Here is a 17,778-nt window from a genome sequence, read left to right as displayed (position 1 = left end):
AAGTTAATGAAGATACCATAGCTTACAGAAAAGAATGCTACATGTATTTCTAAAACACATTGCAATAAATGTTCACTGTACAGCCAGTAGCAAGTTGAAACGTAGAGTTCCCATGATCATGAAATGTATAGAAATTTGCTTTCCTAATTCAGAATGACCAGTGTGACATGCCTAGTCATAGTTGCAGCATATGTTGAAGAGGAAAGACTAGCTACAGTATTTAAATTAGTTACTCTGCCCAGAGATTCCATCCGACCCTGTCTGCCCTGTACAGTCTGGTGGCTCCTGGCCATACATTTAATCAGAGCTGGAAATTGTTTCAGAATACATGTAGGTGCACTGGTGCAGCCAAGCCAAAAATTTAGGAGCACAGAAAAAAATTTGTTGAAAAACATATAAGACATAATACAAATAGATTAGTGTCATTTGTAATATAGATCTCTTTGAAGCTTGAATCTGTAGCAAACTGTACTGTACACCAAACAGCATGTATCTAGGACTGGTGCCCCGGTGTACCCACAGTCAAAAATGTTGTGCAGAGAAGTCCAATTTCAGGGGCACAAAGGTGCATATGCACCCAGTATATATGTCATTGTCACTGTCATTACATTTCCAGCCCTGATTGGAATAAATCAACCCTATCCAGATAAGATTGTGTTTCGCACGCCTTGCTAGCCCCAGCACACAGTCAGAAATTGTGTGCACATACAGATTCTGCAAGTCCAAATTTGCCTGCACAAAAGCTGCAATATGCATCACTTTGAATTCATAAAAGTGCACATATGCAGTCAGAATTTCCAGCCCTGATATTCGATAGACCAGATCAGATTGTGTTTGGCACGGCTGGCTACCCGCGACCGACGAAGACCTGATTATGATGCAGAGCCGCACGGATCTCGAGACTCTGTGCCGGGGTGTGTCACCCACAATCTCGCCTCCCCAAACCAACTTCCTACTCTCTATACCACACGTAATAGACTACATCAATCCACTCCACAATATCCTCCCTTGCAAAGCAACCTGCCGTCTTGCCTCTAGGCCTGGAAAAAAAATGTTGTGTTTCCTGTTTCAATTCTTAAAAATTAGGGTCGGTAGGTAGTTAGGGATTATCTTTTTTCGTTCTTTCTCTTTTGTCATTAGACTTAGGCGATCTCTAGTGATCCAGCTTATACAATACAGTTTAGCAATTTGAAAGTAAAACTTGCATGAGGACAAGTTCTATTTTCAATATCAATGTTGGTAAACCGATTGTACAACGTTTCATCACTCAGGTGTCAGGTCATGTAGCTAGAAAAGGTCGATCAGCTTGAAAAATGAAAGGAGTCCACCTCAAAAAATGCTAGGGTCAGCAGTTTTTTTCTAGCGTCGGTTGGGAAACAGGAAACACAACATTGTATTTCGTAGGCCCAGCCCTCCGCCTTGCCTCTCTCCACACATCACACCACATTAAGAAATAATAGGTTTTTCATAAGAAAGCCTGGCCCAGGGTTATCCTTCACTTCTACAGGGCAGGGAACCATCGGTAACTGTCAGGCGCCGAACCTTGGTGTAATCAAGCCTCCATAGCATGCCAAAAACTGGGGGTTTTGGGGGTCTTTAGGAGTCTTTTATGTGCTATTTTCTGATTGCATAATAGACAACATAGCCGGCCTGATTGAATTCCCCGTTTTTTAGAACTGGGCTAATCAGAAAACAGCCGAAGACCACCAAACCCCCAGTTCTATAAGCCTGCTATGGAGGCTAAGTGTAATCAAGGAGAAACCAAGAGAGAACTTACAGGTGTCATATATAGCTACTAACATGGATAGAGCACCTACTTTGTCTTCTGTAGACAGAACTTAAGGCCACACCAATTTGATTTGTCGGTTCACAGATTTTAAAAAATGTGCTTAACAGCATGGAAAACAGAAAGAAAACCAAGGCTGAGGGCCAGGTTTATGCTTTGTCACACTCTATTTTCTAGAGTGAATACAGATATATTTTTATAAGTTTTCCTCCCTGCCCTCTGGTTTCATGATGTCTGGTTTTTTGGGGGTTTAATATCATCTTAATATGTTTAGTATACAAAATGAAAGATTACTTGGATAAGGCCTAGGTCAGTACTATACGAGGAGGGTGCAAGGCAAGTAAGACAAAAACAGTTTTAGTATTTTCTATGTGCATCAGAAATTGGTGTTTTTTTAACTGTATTTTTCACTTAAAAGGTCCGAGAACCAAGGAATTAAATTGGAGTGGCCTGGAGAGTTACAGACAAACCTGTGTGCGTGTGTTTTCCGTTTTCCCCCGCTCCGTCCGAAAGTCACAATCCGTTGCACAGAAATCCAATAGGCATGGGGTAAAATCCATTGTAGTGGGATGAAGATATAGAGCAGATACGCCGCTGCCAAATGGCCTTTTGATAACAGCCCTCCGTCATAACATTACTCTCCAAACCAGTGGGTCTAACGTCGTAACAGTATTGACTTTTCCTTTCCCAGATGCACACACACGCAGATACAATATGAAGAGTAGAGTCCCAACCCGATAAAAAACAACAGTGTAGAAGAAGTATCCCGTACGTAAGGAATCCTAAGTAGTAGTATCCACAGGTGAATCCTATAAGAAGACAGTAGTATCCGTAGCACACATAGATGAAACATACGTTATATCAAAGCCTTGTGGTTTCCATGTCAGCAAGTTGTAGGTTGCTTGGACCATTTTCCACCACTTTTTTATTACCCTCGTCGCAATTTTCGACTCCATCCATGAATTCCTCCGGTGGGGAGTGGTAGAACGAGACATCGCTATCGCGTTCGCTCGAACCTGTTTGCGTCATCTCCGCGTCGGCGTATTCCCCGCTCGTTAGTGTACTCCCTAACGAACTACTTCCCTGCGAACTGTTGTTGCCCTCTGACGTCGCGATTCTTAATCCAGTTGGGCTGGAGACTAAAGAGGGAGGTTTTCTAGGGTGGCATTCCGTCGGATTCTGCCAAGAACACGTACTAGAATCATTCTGGTCCATTCTAGTGGAACTGTTGATCAAGCATGGCCCTTCTTCTCTGTGTATTTCTAAATTACAGGTGTTTTTTCTGGTGATATCGATGATGTTATCAGGTATGACTGAATCGTCTTTGATTTCTTCGTGGTCTTCCTCAAGGTTTGTTGTTGTACCACGAGGTTCGGGTTGTTTGTCGGATCCGTGATCGGATGTAGCAGCGCTCGATTGCGAGCTGTTACAGCTACTTTCATCCTTACTATGGTGCACCTCAGCGTTAATGTTATACGTGTTCGTAGGATACTGGTCTTGGCTACTATGTCTCCCCTGTATCCTAGGAGTTTGCGTGACCGCCTCCTTGTACGTACCGGTTTTCGACGGTGTTGTACGATTGTCGGGCGAACCGCCTGAACCAGGTCCTTTGAACGTGATCATAGACGGATTGCTCTGAGCGCGTTGAACGTCACTCAACGAGCCTTCTCTTGGCGCGGCAGCCATCTTTGCTTCGCTCCCCGATTTCGCTCTCTGGAATAACATTCCGTTGATTAAGACTGGTATCGGTATCTCTCTTCCCTCACGTACACTAATGGCCTCAAATCCAGCGATCGTCCCTCTTCTGTAGTGCTGATTGATATCTGGTAGGGTCACGTCAATAGAGTAAGGTTCCTCATAAGACGTGTACATGCCTAACTCTTCCTCATAAGAGTCTTCCTTCTTCCGTTTCTTACACTTTAGGTAGATGAGGTGGTAGAACATGAGAGCAGAGACTTGTATGCTCGCGATGCAGCCTAGCGCAGTACCGATCACAATGTAATAATTAGAATCATTCTGAGATGCCTCAGATAGCGTCTTGAAGTCAACACAGAATTCTCTTGTCTTCTCAAGTTTTCTCACATACTCTACGTGAAGACAAGCTGTGTACTGACTCGCAGGGATTAGGTCTTCTATAGTGTACGAAGTCACTTTGTCTTCGAGATTTTTCGAGCGGACAATGTCATTATCATCTATACAGAAGTACATGATTTTATACCTGGCTTCCCTCCTGTCCTCGGGAAGCCACATAAGTGTGGCAGAAGTTGGGGTAACGTCTGATATGGTCAGGTTTGCAGCATATGGTGTTTCAGTGGGGCGCGCGGTGTAACTACCCTGGGGTGGCCCCGTAGGGTGTCCGGATGGAGATACTGTCACATACGCATCCGAAGTTCTATTCCCGAGCAAATTTGACGCGATACATGTATACCTGCCATTGTTTTCAATACTCGCGTCACGTACTTCCAGTATGCTGTCTTCTAGCTCTAACACTTGGTTCGAACCTTGTCCTGTGGACACGACATGCCCCTTTGGCGTGACCCATTGTATACTGGGTCTTGGGTCACCGGTTGCAATACAGTGTAGTTCAATCGTAGCGCCCTTTTGGACCTCTAAATCCAACGGAGGGTTAATTATTAAAGGTGCACGACAGGTTAAGTTCGCTAAGGGTACGTCCGCGAACCGTCTTCCCGAGTTGTGGTCGGGTGAAGCGCACACGTACTTGTTCATGTGCATGGCGATTTCAGGCGGAGGTGTCCGAAGCCAGTCACAGAACCAGAAGATTTCGCAGTTGCAATGCCAGGGGTTTCCATGGAGATGGACCAGTATCTTCTCCAGAAGGTGGCCGACGTCCCGCTGACGGAGTACGGAAATCCGGTTGAACCTGCACAACAAGAGAAGTGGATGCTGTAATAGTTGGCAGTAAACTTAGCACAATATAGATATCATTTCTTGTTTAACCTGCAATGACAAGACAGTGTTAGAAATACTTTTTTCATTGTTATAATTGCAGAATATCAACATTTTGTTCTGCAATTTGGAAATACTTTCTGTGAATATACACTTGCAAGCCTTGGCCTGAACCCATACAAAACTGCATATCGGCAAACATTTTACAAACAATTTTAGAAATACAAAATTATCATTATTAGTATATCATAAAGTAAGTAGTAAACACAAAAGATCTTACTTAGAAAATACTATACCCACCTATACCAACACAATTGAACCCCTAGCCTGATTTCTTTCTTTCTGCAAAATTGCAGGTTGCTCAAATCTCCTGCAATATTGAAAATTTCTCTGCAAAATGCAGACTGCATATTGGTATACCTTATGCAAAAGTAAACATAATAAAACATCAAACCTCAGGTTGAGAGACTGCAGGGATTTCATGCGGTTAGCAGCAGACCAGGGAAAATCTGTCAGCAGATTATGTCCCAAATAAATCCCTTCCAGGTAAGGCATATCCAGGAAAGCATCCCCATCTACACGAGCTATCGCATTATGCTCCAAGTACAAGTTCCTCAAATTCGGTAATCCTTGTAACATGTCCCTTCGAAGCACCCGAATTTCGTTGTAGTCCAGAGCCAACTCTTTAAGGTTGCGTAGCCCATTAAAAGCGCCGGTTGCGATCCGTGCAATCTTGTTGTGCGGTAGCCGTAGCTCTTCCAGTTTCTGTAGATGTGTGAAGGCATTTTCTGGGAGGTGGTTTAGATTGTTTCGCGTGACGCTGAGGAGTTTGATGGTACTGGGTAGGTCCCGGGGGATTTCAGCAAGCTCGCCTCGCTGGCAGTCGACCGAGGAAAATCGACACTTGCAGGAGTCAGGACAGGACGTACGCACTCCCAGAACGAGCCAAGAAAAGCAGAAGCCGGTGAGAAGGTGTCGTAAGGAGAACATGGTAGTGTTGAGGAGGTGTTACCTGCTCACCAGGTGTGCATCTGACTGAGAAAAGAAACAAGAGATGTGGTTAGCCAGTTTTCTTGAGGTATTGATGTGTCTATGTCAATGTCTATACACATGGCCAATATCTTAAACTCAAGCAGATCGCCCTGCACTAGAGAGGCACAGAAAAAGGTACAAAAGGAGGAGTGGTCGGATCTCTGTCATTCTTGAGAAACCGGGCGAATTCCATTCTCATCGCTGTCATTTTCCCAACGCTACGAATTATGTCTCTGCATAATTGCACATCAATCAATATTTCGTACTTATGTCTTATAAACCTCCCTTTCTGATAACTCTCCAGTGTCACTGACGAAAGGTAGTGGATGCTACCCATAACGTCTGACCGTTTCCAAAATCATATCCAGTTGCTTGAGTAACTGTTCTTTTGAGTGATGTGTCTATGCTTGATACAGTAGATCTTCACATGGCTGTGCAATTTATCAGGAAGGATGTGATGAAGGCATTTAAGGACATCAGAGGTTTTCATGCATTACATTTGTATATGGGACTTGATGCATGTGTTCTTGCTGGTTATATGTATGACAGACCTTACTGTGAAATCTACCCTAAGGTCTTATGCTAGAGATTCTGAGTAGGCAAAACTAGTCTATCTTTCTCTGGCACTTTTGATGCATGTGCTGTTACTACTTATATGTATGACAGATCTTACACTAGAATCTATACCCTCAGGAACTTGCATGCAAGGTCTTATCCTAGATACTAAGTAGGTGAAACTTTTCCACACAGTCTAACAGGTACTGGCACTTTTGATGCATGTTTGATGTTACTACGTCTTATATGTATGACAGATCTTACTGTAGAATCTATACCCTCAGGAAATTGCAAGGTCTTATGCTCGAGATTCTGAGTACTAGGTGAATCTTGTCCATACTTTCTAACATTTACTGGCAGTTTTGATGCATATATGTTGTTATGTATGACAGATCTTACAGTACAATCTACCCTGAGGAAGTTTTTAAGTCTTATGCTAGAGATTCTAAACTTTTCCACACAGTCAAACAGATACTGTTGCTTTTGATGCATGTGTTGTTGCTGCTTATATGTATGACAGATCTTACACTAGAATCTATACCCTCAGGAACTTGCATGCAAGGTCTTATCCTAGATACTAAGTAGGTGAAACTTTTCCACACAGTCTAACATGTACTGGTGCTTGTGATGCATGTGTTGTTACTGCTTATATGTATGACAGATCTTACTGTGGAATCTATACCCTCAGGAAGTTGCAAGGTCTTATGCTAGAGCTTCCGAGTAGGTGAAACTTTTGAACACAGTCAAACATTTTCTTGTGCTATTGATGCATCTATACCCTAAGGATGTTACAAGGTCTTATACTAGAGGTACTAAGTAGGAGAATCTCGTGTAAACTTTCTTACATTTTCTGGCACTTTTGATGCATAGCGTTGTTACTGCTTGTATGTATGACAAATCTTAGTGTATAATCTGCCCTGAGGTAGTTTCAATGTCTTCTACTAGAGATACCTCAAAAGCTGAAAGTTGCAAATGTAGGCTACCGTAACACTGCCTCGAACTATGCATATACATGATCATGAGTGTATATCTCCTTGGTACAGTATGTATAAGACAGATGCTTGGTAGAAGCTGCCCCAAGGAGTTTTCAACATCTTAGTGTGTTGAAGAATGTTCATGTCTGAAGTTGAGGAAATTTGTACCATGTAGACTTACATTACCTAGACTATATACTTAAGAGGGACGTATGTCTCCTGCTACTGTATGTATAAGACAGATGCTTGGTAGAACTGCCCCAAGCTAAGGAAGCTACATAGTCTTATGCTGAATGATAGTCACATCTAAAAGGTACCTTGTATCTTTGAAACATATGCATACCATACAGACTGAAATGTATCCTAGATGACTCTCGATATGTCATGTTAATCTGTATAGTTACTGTATTGGCCTATGCTAGGAATTCCTAAGGGGTTATGAATCATAGTACAATTAGTCAAATATAGGGTTAATATATAAATCGTAATAGGATGTTGAATGTAGTATACAGCATATTCTTAACATCTACATATTATCAGAAAAATAATAAAATCATTGTTAATATAGTGCTTTTCTGTAGAAATGAAACATAATTAGTTTTTGCTGACATTCTACTTACTAGTATCTTATCCTATATGTTGCACACAAAGATTTGCGTACAGCACCAGTGCACCTACCAGTATTCCCAAAAATGAATTTCGAGCCCTGTATCTCCTTCGGTATAGCACACACGCTCGTGTGGTTTGCACACGTAAATCTAGATTGGACCCGACACGAGGGGCGTTCGTCGTTTTTTCTTCGCGACGTCGCGGGTCAAACAATCAACCCAGCGGGGACAATACCCTCCATACAGCCCAAATTAATTCTTCTATTAATTTTGCATGAGTCGCGTTGTTGGTTTTGTCTGGGGAGAGACAGTCCAGAGAGAGACGGTATCACTTTATACTTAATTTATTTGTGACACCAAAAAGCAAACCTTACAGCAGGGATGAAACTCCCTGAGTTGCAAATACACAAATTACAACGGATGAGACAGCCCAAATTAATTCCTTCTATTAATTTTGAATGACTCATGTTGTTGGTTTTGTCTGGAGAGAGAGTGTCCAGAGAGAGACGGTATCACTTTATAGTTAATTTATTTGTGACACAAAAAAGCAAACCTTACAGCAGGGATGAAACTCCCTGAGTTGCAAATACACAAATTACAACGGATGAGACAGCCCAAATTAATTCCTTCTATTAATTTTGGATGAGTCATGTTGTTGGTTTTGTCTATAGGGAGAGTCCTGCCGGTATCAATGTGTCATCAATGCATGCATCAAGGCTCGAGCCAGCACCAGTTTTCCGGTAAATTGCAAGAAATTTGTGGAATGTGACTGAAATTTTTTTAACCAATCCGTCAACAAAAATCTTGGGTAAAATATCAAAATAACCAAAGGTCCACCAACAATCACTCTCAACCCCATGATTTTTGCCTCCAAAATGTGTGAAACTGTGCATTTCTCCCTTGAAAATACAAAATTTGCCCCCGACCCCCCTAGATCCTGAACACCCTCCCCCCAGGTCCAATCATGAACCCGGGCTGACAGAAAAACATTTCGATCTGGCGTGTGCGTGTCCCTGGCTGTACGATATGATCTCAATTTGGGCATTAAGTTGGCCTGATGTGGCCCGGGTTTAATAAGGCCGGCTCAGACAATGGCCCATTTCCCTGGAGTAGTGGGCAGATTACATCTGAATGTGCTGCATTGTGGTGTAGGCAGGACCGGAATGATGCTGTAATATCAGGCATGATAAAGTGGTGATGCCTGGGGAAAATATGTTGTGTTTCCTGTTTCAGTCCTGAAAAAATTTGGGTCGGTCAGTAGGGATTATCATTATTTTCATTTCCTTTCTTTTTGTATTCGACTTTGGTGATCTCTAGTGATCCAACTTATACAATACAGTTTAACAATTAAAGTAAAACTTGTATGAGGACACTTTTATTTTCAATGTCAATGTTGGAAAACTGATTGTACAACATTTTGTCACTCAGGTGTCAGATCATGGAGCTAGAAAAGGTTGATCAGCTCAAAAAATTTATGTCCCTTGCAGGAGTCTACACAAAAAAAGGCTAGGGTTGGCAGCTTTTTCTAGGGTCGGTCGGGAAACAGGAAACACAACATTTTTTCCTAGGCCTTGTGCCCAACCTATCGGACATGATAAAGTGGTGATGGTGGTTTTTAGTGCGCGGCAAATGTGCCACGTTCCGCCAGCCTTATCTCAGGAGGAAGCGCGAAATAGAAGCCGAGAGGATCCGGAAGGGGCGTGACCTGAGATATGGTCTGTCCGGTTGTATAACCATGGCAAAAGATTCAAATCTACAGACTGAGGGTACATACAAGTTTACACTAGACTAGTAGCTATAGCTAGCAATGCTAGAAATGGTGTAGGGAAAGGGTTGTGACCTGAGATATGGCTCGTACGTTGAGTGCACCAGAAATGAATTTCAAGCCCTGTAAAATATACATGGAGATAAAATAATAGCAGTTCTACTTCAGCTCATCATGCCCACGAAGCTCAGTCCCACATCAATGCCAGCCTTGCCTCGTCAGAGCTCACAAGATAACAACCATGCCTATAGCACTAAGAGACCAGACAGAGGTATACACACACAGACAAACACACACACGCACACACACACACACACACTCACACACACACACACACTCACACTCACACACACACACACACACACACACACACACACACACACACACGCACACACGATAACAGCCAAACCTATAGCATGAAGAGAGCAACCAGAGGTATTAACACACACAGACATCTATAGCCTGGGGCACTCACATAACTGTCATCACGATGACACAACTGGTAACAAAAACACATTTCAGTGCATGAACAGCCAAACCAAAAGCATGAACAGAGCAGGCAGATCTAGAGGTATACACACACACGATAACAGCCAAGCCAGTAGCATGAAGACAGCAGGCATAGTTATACACACACACATCTAACAGCCAAGCCTATAGCATGAAGAAAGCAGGCATAGTTATATATACACACACAGACATCTATAGCCTGGGGCACACACATAACTGTCAACATGATGACACGAATGCTCATAAAAGCACATCTCAGCACATCCGGACTGAAAGGGTTCGAAAGCTTACCTCAGTCGGGCGTCAAGCCGGGTGGAGTGCCCGGCATTTAGGTCTACGCTTCAAACATGCAAAACAAGCTTGACTCAACTCAACACTCGAGTGGCACGAGTGGAGCACATTAGCACAGGACAGGAGACCTAAGGGTTGGAAAGCTTACCGTAGACGGCATTATTTTCAGTGTACAGCCTGGCGTTTCACGTAAAAATGGGCTCCTCAACTCAAGTCAACACTCATAAACCGGCCTGGAGTATAGTACTAGTGGTACTATGCATATTAGCACATACAGGACTGGCTACCAGGCTTATAGCACACCCCGGCTGGCATTTGAAAGGCCTGATATGTACAGTGTATACAGCCTGGCGTTTCATGTAAAAATGGGCCCGACACAACGTATTCGAACCGACCAGAAGTAGTGCTAGTGGTGTGCATTAGACTTTAGAGAGACCGGGCTTAGCACACGCCGGCTGGCATTTGAAAGGCCGTGCCAGCAACCATAAGGCAAGGAGACGGGAGAATGATTGATAGCTTGGGGGCGCCTCGCATTAAGTCATGCTTTCCACGCACTCCTTCTATGCAAACCCTGCTGTAGAGTCATGTATGTATATACTAGATAACAAATGGTTTTGCCTCTAGGAAAAGAACCCTGTACCTTTGGTTGTACTCTTACCTGCTTTCCACACATGTTGAGAGATTTCTCCTATATAAACCATGCTGTAGTATCATTTTGTATGTAGATAATAAATGGGAAACGAACCCCAAACCTCATACTCTCACCCGGCTAGGTCGATGACTTCATGCTCCTCAACTGTAGTGTTGTTACTTTCTCTATACCCTGCTTTAAGCTGCCATAGACTCATGTTTGTTTGTAGAATGATAACGGATGGTTCGGCCTCTGGGAATCAAACCCCAAACCTCTGGTTGTAGTCTCACCCGGCTAGGTCAATGGCCGATGGCAGTCTGCACAACACACGCATTCCTCCTAGTATATAAACCATGCTGTAGACTCATGTTTGTATATAGATAATGGATGGTTCAGCCTCTGGGAATCGAGCCCCAAACCTCTGGTAGTCTCACCCGGCTAGGTCGATGCCTGTGGGCTGTCTGCACAGCTGAGTATAGCTTGGCTTGCTGAGAGATTCCTCCTATAGTATATAAAACCCTGCTGTAGACTCAATGGCATGTTGTATGTAGATAATGGATGGTTCTGCCTCTGGGAATCAAACCCCAAACCTCTGGTACTCTCACCCGGCTACTAGTAGGTCGTTGCCCGTAGGCCGTCTGCACAGCTGAGTGTGGCTTGGCAGAGTCAGGGGAGGACATGACAGGTCCCGCACGCCGGCATGTTTGTCATAATCCAACATCCGAAGCAGCAGCAAGAGTCCAGGCGAGCCAATAGGCAGGATGCAGGGGGAAACACCGTGTGAATACTGACGCTTGAGCGAGCCTCAGACAGATCCACATGGGCAAATATCCAGCACAAAGTCTTTTTAGCATAGAAATTCAATCACACAAATGTAGACACTACTGTATCAGTAGTGCAAGTACAGTCTGAGAGAGCTTCCAATACTTCCATGTAGAGCAGGCATCTAGTGTAGAGTCTTTGCAGTGAGTGTACAAGCCTCTTTAAGTATGGGAATTCTAATCACATGAACCGAATGCAGACGCTTGAGTTCAGTCTGTCTGGAAAAACCTCCAACAGTTCCACATGGGCATGTATCCAGCAGAAAGTATTTGCAATGGCGTAGAAGGTCCTCTTAGCATAGGAATTCTAATCACCGATTGCAGACGCTACTGTTAGTAACAGTCCAGTATGTCTGGGAGAAGCTCCAATACTTTCACATATAGCAGGCATCAAGAGTCTTTGGAACCACGTACAAGCTCCTCAAAGCATAGGTATTCTAATCACACGTCAAACTAAATGCAGACGGTACTGTAACAGTTAAGTCTGTCTGGGAGAATTAACCTCCAACACTTCCACGTAGATTTAGAGCAGGCATCCAGTGCGTGTAGTCACTACAACGTACAATGGATCTCATCATGCGAAGTGATCGCAGACGCTATAGCATTACCAGCATCTCTGGACGCACTGGCAATATCTGCGTGTGAGTTCTTCCCACACACAGTTCCGCATGAGGCAGGCATCCAGTCACAAAAAGTGCTTACTACAACGTATGTTCCAGAATGCACAGCATCTACATGTAATCACGAGGTGAATATACAGACGGTACAGTTCAGTCTCCGAGTTTTCCAAGCTGCACACGAGGCAGGCATCCAGTCACACAAAGTCCTCACTGCAACGTACATGTATGCTCCCCCAAGCACAGCACGCACACACAAGGCGAATACATCCGATCTATACAGTTCAGTCTTTGTGAGTTCCCCGCTACACTCTCACATGGGGCAAGCAGGCATCCAGCCCAAAGTCCATAACCGTGGCTCCTACATGTTGTACATACGTGCACTCCCCCAAGCACAGCACACACGAGGCGAAAACATCCGGTACAGTTCAGTCTGTGAGTTTCCTAGCTATACACACTTTCACAATACATGTAGGGCAGACAGGCATCCAGGCAAAGTCAGTAACCATGGCTCCTACATTGCATGCTTCCCTCAAGCACACAGACCTACTCTTTTACAGGGGCCGGGTATATCCGAAAGTCCGTACCCGTGGCTCCTACATGTACATGTAGACGTACACTCCCCCCAAGCCCAGGCCCTGATCAATATGCACCGCCGTGGTACAAATCTATTGGATTCAGCACCTTTTAGCCAAGCCGAGGGCCGGCAGCTCCACATTAATAGACCGGACTGCGCCAAAGCCTTTTACAGACGGTGGATATTCAGGGCTGGAAATTCATTTTTGGGAATAAGTGCACTGGTACACCTAACCTAAAAAATTAGGTGCGCAAAAAATTTTTTGGGTGCACCATATAAAACAAAACCTAATTACAGATCTTACTGACATCATCTGAGCTTGAATCTGGAATGGTGGCTAACCTTAAAATCTTAAACAAGACTTAGTACTACATCAAAGATTTTATTATTTTTCTGACACTTAGATATCAAGAATATCCTGTATACTATTATACATTTGATATATACAAAAATACCTACAAAAATATTTGGGTGCTTGCACAGCTCCAATTTTGGGTGCACTAAGGTGCACATGCACCCAGTATTTCCAGCCCTGCACATTAATAGACTGGACTGCGCCAAAGCCTTTCACACAGGGAGGATATTTATCCCCCGTATAATAATGGGACAGCCGATCAATGGATCCCGAGGGAGGGAGCCCAGCAATGGTTTTTACTCGCCGACTCAATTAAAAGTATCTGGTTGCCAACAAAATTAATCTTTCATCGGCACAATATATTTCAGGTGGAGATGGGAGTGTGCTCGTGATCTGACAGGCGTCCCTAACTTGTGTGTGTGTAATTTTTTATTTATTTATCGGTTTGGCTGTTCAATCCAAAACATTATAGCAACATACATGTATAAGATGACTTACATTAGATGGCTTGATTGACATTTGTGTGTGTAAAGCCAGCTGCTACTACCCTGTAACAGTTAAAGTTGCATGATGTCTATGTGTGTATTTATTTGTCAATTTATTCATTGGTTTGGCTGTTCAACCCTCACAGCCAGGGTAGTCCAACTAGCCAGTGGCTGTTACAAAGGGCTTGCCCTGCTGACAAGACATGACAAAATATTACAGCAACATACAAATGTACATGTACAAGGTGGCTTACACTTACCTCTGTGTAGCTACTACCCCGTAACAGTTACATAATGTTGCATGACGTACCTGTACAGTACTTACCCGGGTCACAGGGTGGGCTATTCAGGACCTGACATTCCCTTTTACTGATCCTTCCTTAGTGTTGTTGTTCCTTTCTCTGTATGTTGCACTGAGTGCCAGAGGGTTGTAGTGTTGGTGATTGGTATTCCGATCCGTCATGAGCTTGCCTCCCTCTTTGGTGGCCAGGGTCAGGATAGGCTATTCAGGAACTGACATGCCCCGTCATGATCCTACTGTTGTATTGTTGTTCCTTTATGTTTGCCCCGCTGGAATTATATAGTACCGGTAATATAGTGCCAGGCTGTAGTGTCGCTAGTTGATATTCCAAGTCGTTGCAAGCCTGCCTTCTCTGTTATGTGCATCAGACCGTGGTATTCAGAGAGATAGATTCACCCGTAGAAACAGTGCTGTTCCCTTCTCTGGCTATGCCCTGTTGGAATTGTATAGTAGACGTGCCAAGCTTTAGTGTTGCCGATTGTTATTCCAAGCCATTGCAAGCCAGTATGCTGGACTCCTTTTTCCACCAACCCAGCCAGGGTGTCAGACCGTGCTTTTCAGGAGCAGACATCCTTCTGTAGTACAGTATTTCCCTTCTCCTTGCCCAGTTGGAAGGACTGAACATGTAGATTGTTGCCGATTGTTATTCCAAGTCGTTGCAAGCCGGTATGTCAATCCTTGCTATTCAGTAGCAGACATCCCATGTAGTACATTGTTGTTCCCTTCTCTATGGACGGTTGGAAGTACTATACATGTACTGCCAGCTTGTTGTAGTGTCAACCCTTGCTATTCAGGAGCACACATCCCTCTGTAGTACACTGTTGTTCCCTTTTCCATGCCTGGTTGGGAGGATGTTATACTGTCCGTGTTGCCGATTGTTATTCCGAGTCGTTGCAAGCCTCTCTTCTCTGTGTCAACCTGAGCTATTGAAGAAGCGACATTCCCCTAGCCATGTAGTACTGCTCTGCCCGGTTGGAAGTACTGTGCGTGCACTGCCAGCTGGCTGCCTGATTGGTATTCCTTGTCGACGCAAGTTCCTCCTCCTCTTCTGTCCTCCCGTTCCCACGGTGATGGCCTGTTCGATAGCCCCGACCGTCCGCGGAACAACCAACAACCCGGCGCCCCGAAAAGCGTGACACGTCGTCTTCTTTCTGATCATCTCATCTTGCCCGGCATAACTCACTCACCCGGCCGCCACCCGGCTTCACACGGATGCAAACGCATGCCGGCTGACATTCTCTCAGTAGTACGGTAACTCAAAGTTGTCCTTTTCTCTCTGCCCTGTTTGTATCTGTATCAGTATAGCTGTATAACCGCCCTTCTGCATAACACACCAGCTAACACACCACACTGTAGTATTGTTGTTCCTTGCTGGGTGGCCTGCTGGAATTGTATGGTAGTTAAGTGCCAGGCTGTCAGCTGGCTAGTTGATATTCCAAGTCGTTGCAAGCCTCCGGTACATGTATGTCAGACTGTGCTATAATTGAGGAGCAGACATCCAATGTAGTACCATGTAGCACGTTAACTTTTGTTCCTTTCTCTCTGCCTTGTTGTAGTATTGTAGTTCCTTGCTGGGTGCCCTGCTGGAATTGTATTGTAGCAGTAGTTTTCCTGGTTGTTATTCCAAATCGTTGCAAGCTGGTAGTCAGACTGTACTATTCAGGAGCAGACATCCCATGTAGTACTGTACAGTTGTTCCCTTCTCCGTGCCCGGTTGGAAGTGCTGCCTGTAGTTTAGGGTAGTGCTGCTGATTGTAAATTCCGAGTCGTTGCAAGCCTTTCTTCTATGTACCGGCAGTAGCTCTGAACGTCTCATCTGCCCGTTGGGCGTATCTCACCCGGCAACACACGCAAAGGCATGCGGGGTGGCATTCTCCGTCAGACGTGCTCACACACACACGCACTGTACTGACAGCCCCGGCCCGTCTGAGAGCCGGCTGCCCGGCGCTGACACATCGATTGCCTAGGCAACCGTTGCCTTGACGACGACTTGCTGCCACCCACGCCCCGGCAGGCTGCCTGGCTGTCTGACGTGTGTTACTTACGCCTCAATTTACGTCTGCAGCTAGGAAAATCCTTTGTGGTATTTGCACTCGGGTTGCATTTCTATCAAGATTGGTTTGACTAATATGGAGCAGCTAGGACATTGAGTATTGGACTATGAATTTGTTTTGACACAATGGACTTTGTTGTATAAATTATATATTATAATATGTTTACTGTATGTTGTCCTCCTTTGTTTAACTGTATGTATGTATAATGTCTGGTCTTGTAACATGCTGGCCCCCCTTGGAAACAGCTATAATAATTGCAGGCTGGATGGGGCCACCCAGCCATCCTGAGATGAAATAAATAGATAAATTTGAACATGTTACACGCTCAAATGTATTGAACATACATGTAATCTCCAGCTTGCTAGAATGTGGAGTATTGGTACAGGCAGTTGCAGTGCTACATGTAGATAGGCCAGGTTACATTTACCACAGTTTGCAAACGTTAGCCTCCATAGCATGCCAAAAACTGGGGGTTTTGGGGGTCTTCAGGGTCTTAGGGAGCTTTTATGTGCTAATTTCTGATTGCATATAGACAACATAGCCTGCCTGGTTGAATTGCCCAAACTGGGCTAATCAGAAAACAGCCGAAGACCACCAAACCCCCAGTTCTATAAGCCTGCTACGGAGGCTAATCAGAAAACAGCCGAAGACCACCAAACCCCCTGTTCTATAAGCCTGCTACGGAGGCTAATCAGAAAACAGCCAAAGACCACCAAACCCCCTGTTCTATAAGCCTGCTACAGAGGCTAAGCAAATGTAGGGTTTGACGAGCGGCGCTCGAAATAGCATTACTGCGTTTTGATATCGGCGTTCATGGTTTTTCCGATGGAGGGTGGACATTAGTGGCGGGGAGATATGGTTATTAATGGGCAGTCGGGTTTTCCTCGTGCTTGCTAATTTCTACCAGGGGAATCGGTGTGTGTGTAGCCTGACGTTAAGGCCATACCAATTTAATTTGTTGGTTCCCGGATTTTTTATAAAAAATATGAAGCGACAGGGAGAAAATTTAAAAAAAAATAAAAACAGGTCTAGGTATCCTATTATAGCCCCAAATGCGATAGGAGCCATGAAGTCAACAAAAAAGGCTGGGTTCATATTAAAACAATGAATTTTTAACTTTTAATCAAACCACTGCATCAATTTGATAGATGGAAAAGTAGAGAACAGGAAAGAAAAGGACTTTTCTCAACTGTTGGGGGCAAAATATGAGTATTTTTTAGTTGATTCAGAACCAGAATCTTTCTTTTTTCTTAATTTTTTCCGGACTGAAACAAGAAACACAACATTTTTTTCCTATGCCTCAATGCCGCTATTATGCGGGGAACACAGATTGGTCTCCACTTCATTCCCTACTTATTTGTGGCCTGCGCGTCGTTACTTAAGACTCGGAACAGATGTTTTCTTTCTGACGTATGATTCTGCCTTCCCTTATTATCATCTGTCTCCACATGTTAACATCAGGCCGAGGAAACAAAATGTTGGTGTTTCCTGTTTCAGTTCTAGTAAAAA

General features: G+C 44.1%; 2 protein-coding genes across 3 annotated transcripts in view; one reads left to right on the top strand and one right to left on the bottom strand.

The window, feature by feature from the left end:
* The window catches only part of LOC109488298 (transformation/transcription domain-associated protein-like), a 121,550-nt gene that overhangs the window by 38,512 nt on the left and 65,260 nt on the right, over nucleotides 1-17,778 (top strand). The gene's annotated exons all lie outside the window — the stretch shown is intronic.
* Nucleotides 1,673-11,248, bottom strand: LOC109488297 (leucine-rich repeat and fibronectin type III domain-containing protein 1-like protein). 2 transcript variants are annotated; one of them, XM_019792488.1, is made up of 3 exons: nucleotides 11,194-11,248; nucleotides 5,148-5,728; nucleotides 1,673-4,667 (listed from the first exon to the last, which is right to left on the bottom strand). In XM_019792488.1, the coding sequence occupies exons 2-3, from the start codon at nucleotides 5,681-5,683 to the stop codon at nucleotides 2,648-2,650; spliced, it is 2,556 nt and encodes an 851-aa protein (XP_019648047.1). In that variant the 5' UTR covers nucleotides 5,684-5,728; nucleotides 11,194-11,248; the 3' UTR covers nucleotides 1,673-2,647. The 2 variants fall into 2 exon arrangements, with proteins under 2 accessions (XP_019648047.1, XP_019648048.1); XM_019792489.1 differs by lacking the exon at nucleotides 11,194-11,248 and having other exon boundaries at nucleotides 5,148-5,855.

Source organism: Branchiostoma belcheri, unplaced genomic scaffold, assembly GCF_001625305.1.
Source record: "Branchiostoma belcheri isolate BF01 breed outbred unplaced genomic scaffold, Haploidv18h27 scaffold93, whole genome shotgun sequence".
Classification (NCBI taxonomy): Eukaryota; Metazoa; Chordata; class Leptocardii; order Amphioxiformes; family Branchiostomatidae; genus Branchiostoma; species Branchiostoma belcheri.
Note: the sequence above shows the minus strand (reverse complement) of the source record. Positions and strands in the feature narration are given on the sequence as shown.

Coding starts and splice junctions, on each gene's coding strand:
- LOC109488297 (XM_019792488.1), bottom strand. CDS start 5,683: ATGTTCTCCTTACGACACCTTCTCACCGGCTTCTGCTTTTCTTGGCTC. Junction 4,668..5,147: donor CTGCAGTCTCTCAACCTGAG/GTTTGATGTTTT, acceptor CTTGTTGTGCAG/GTTCAACCGGATTTCCGTAC.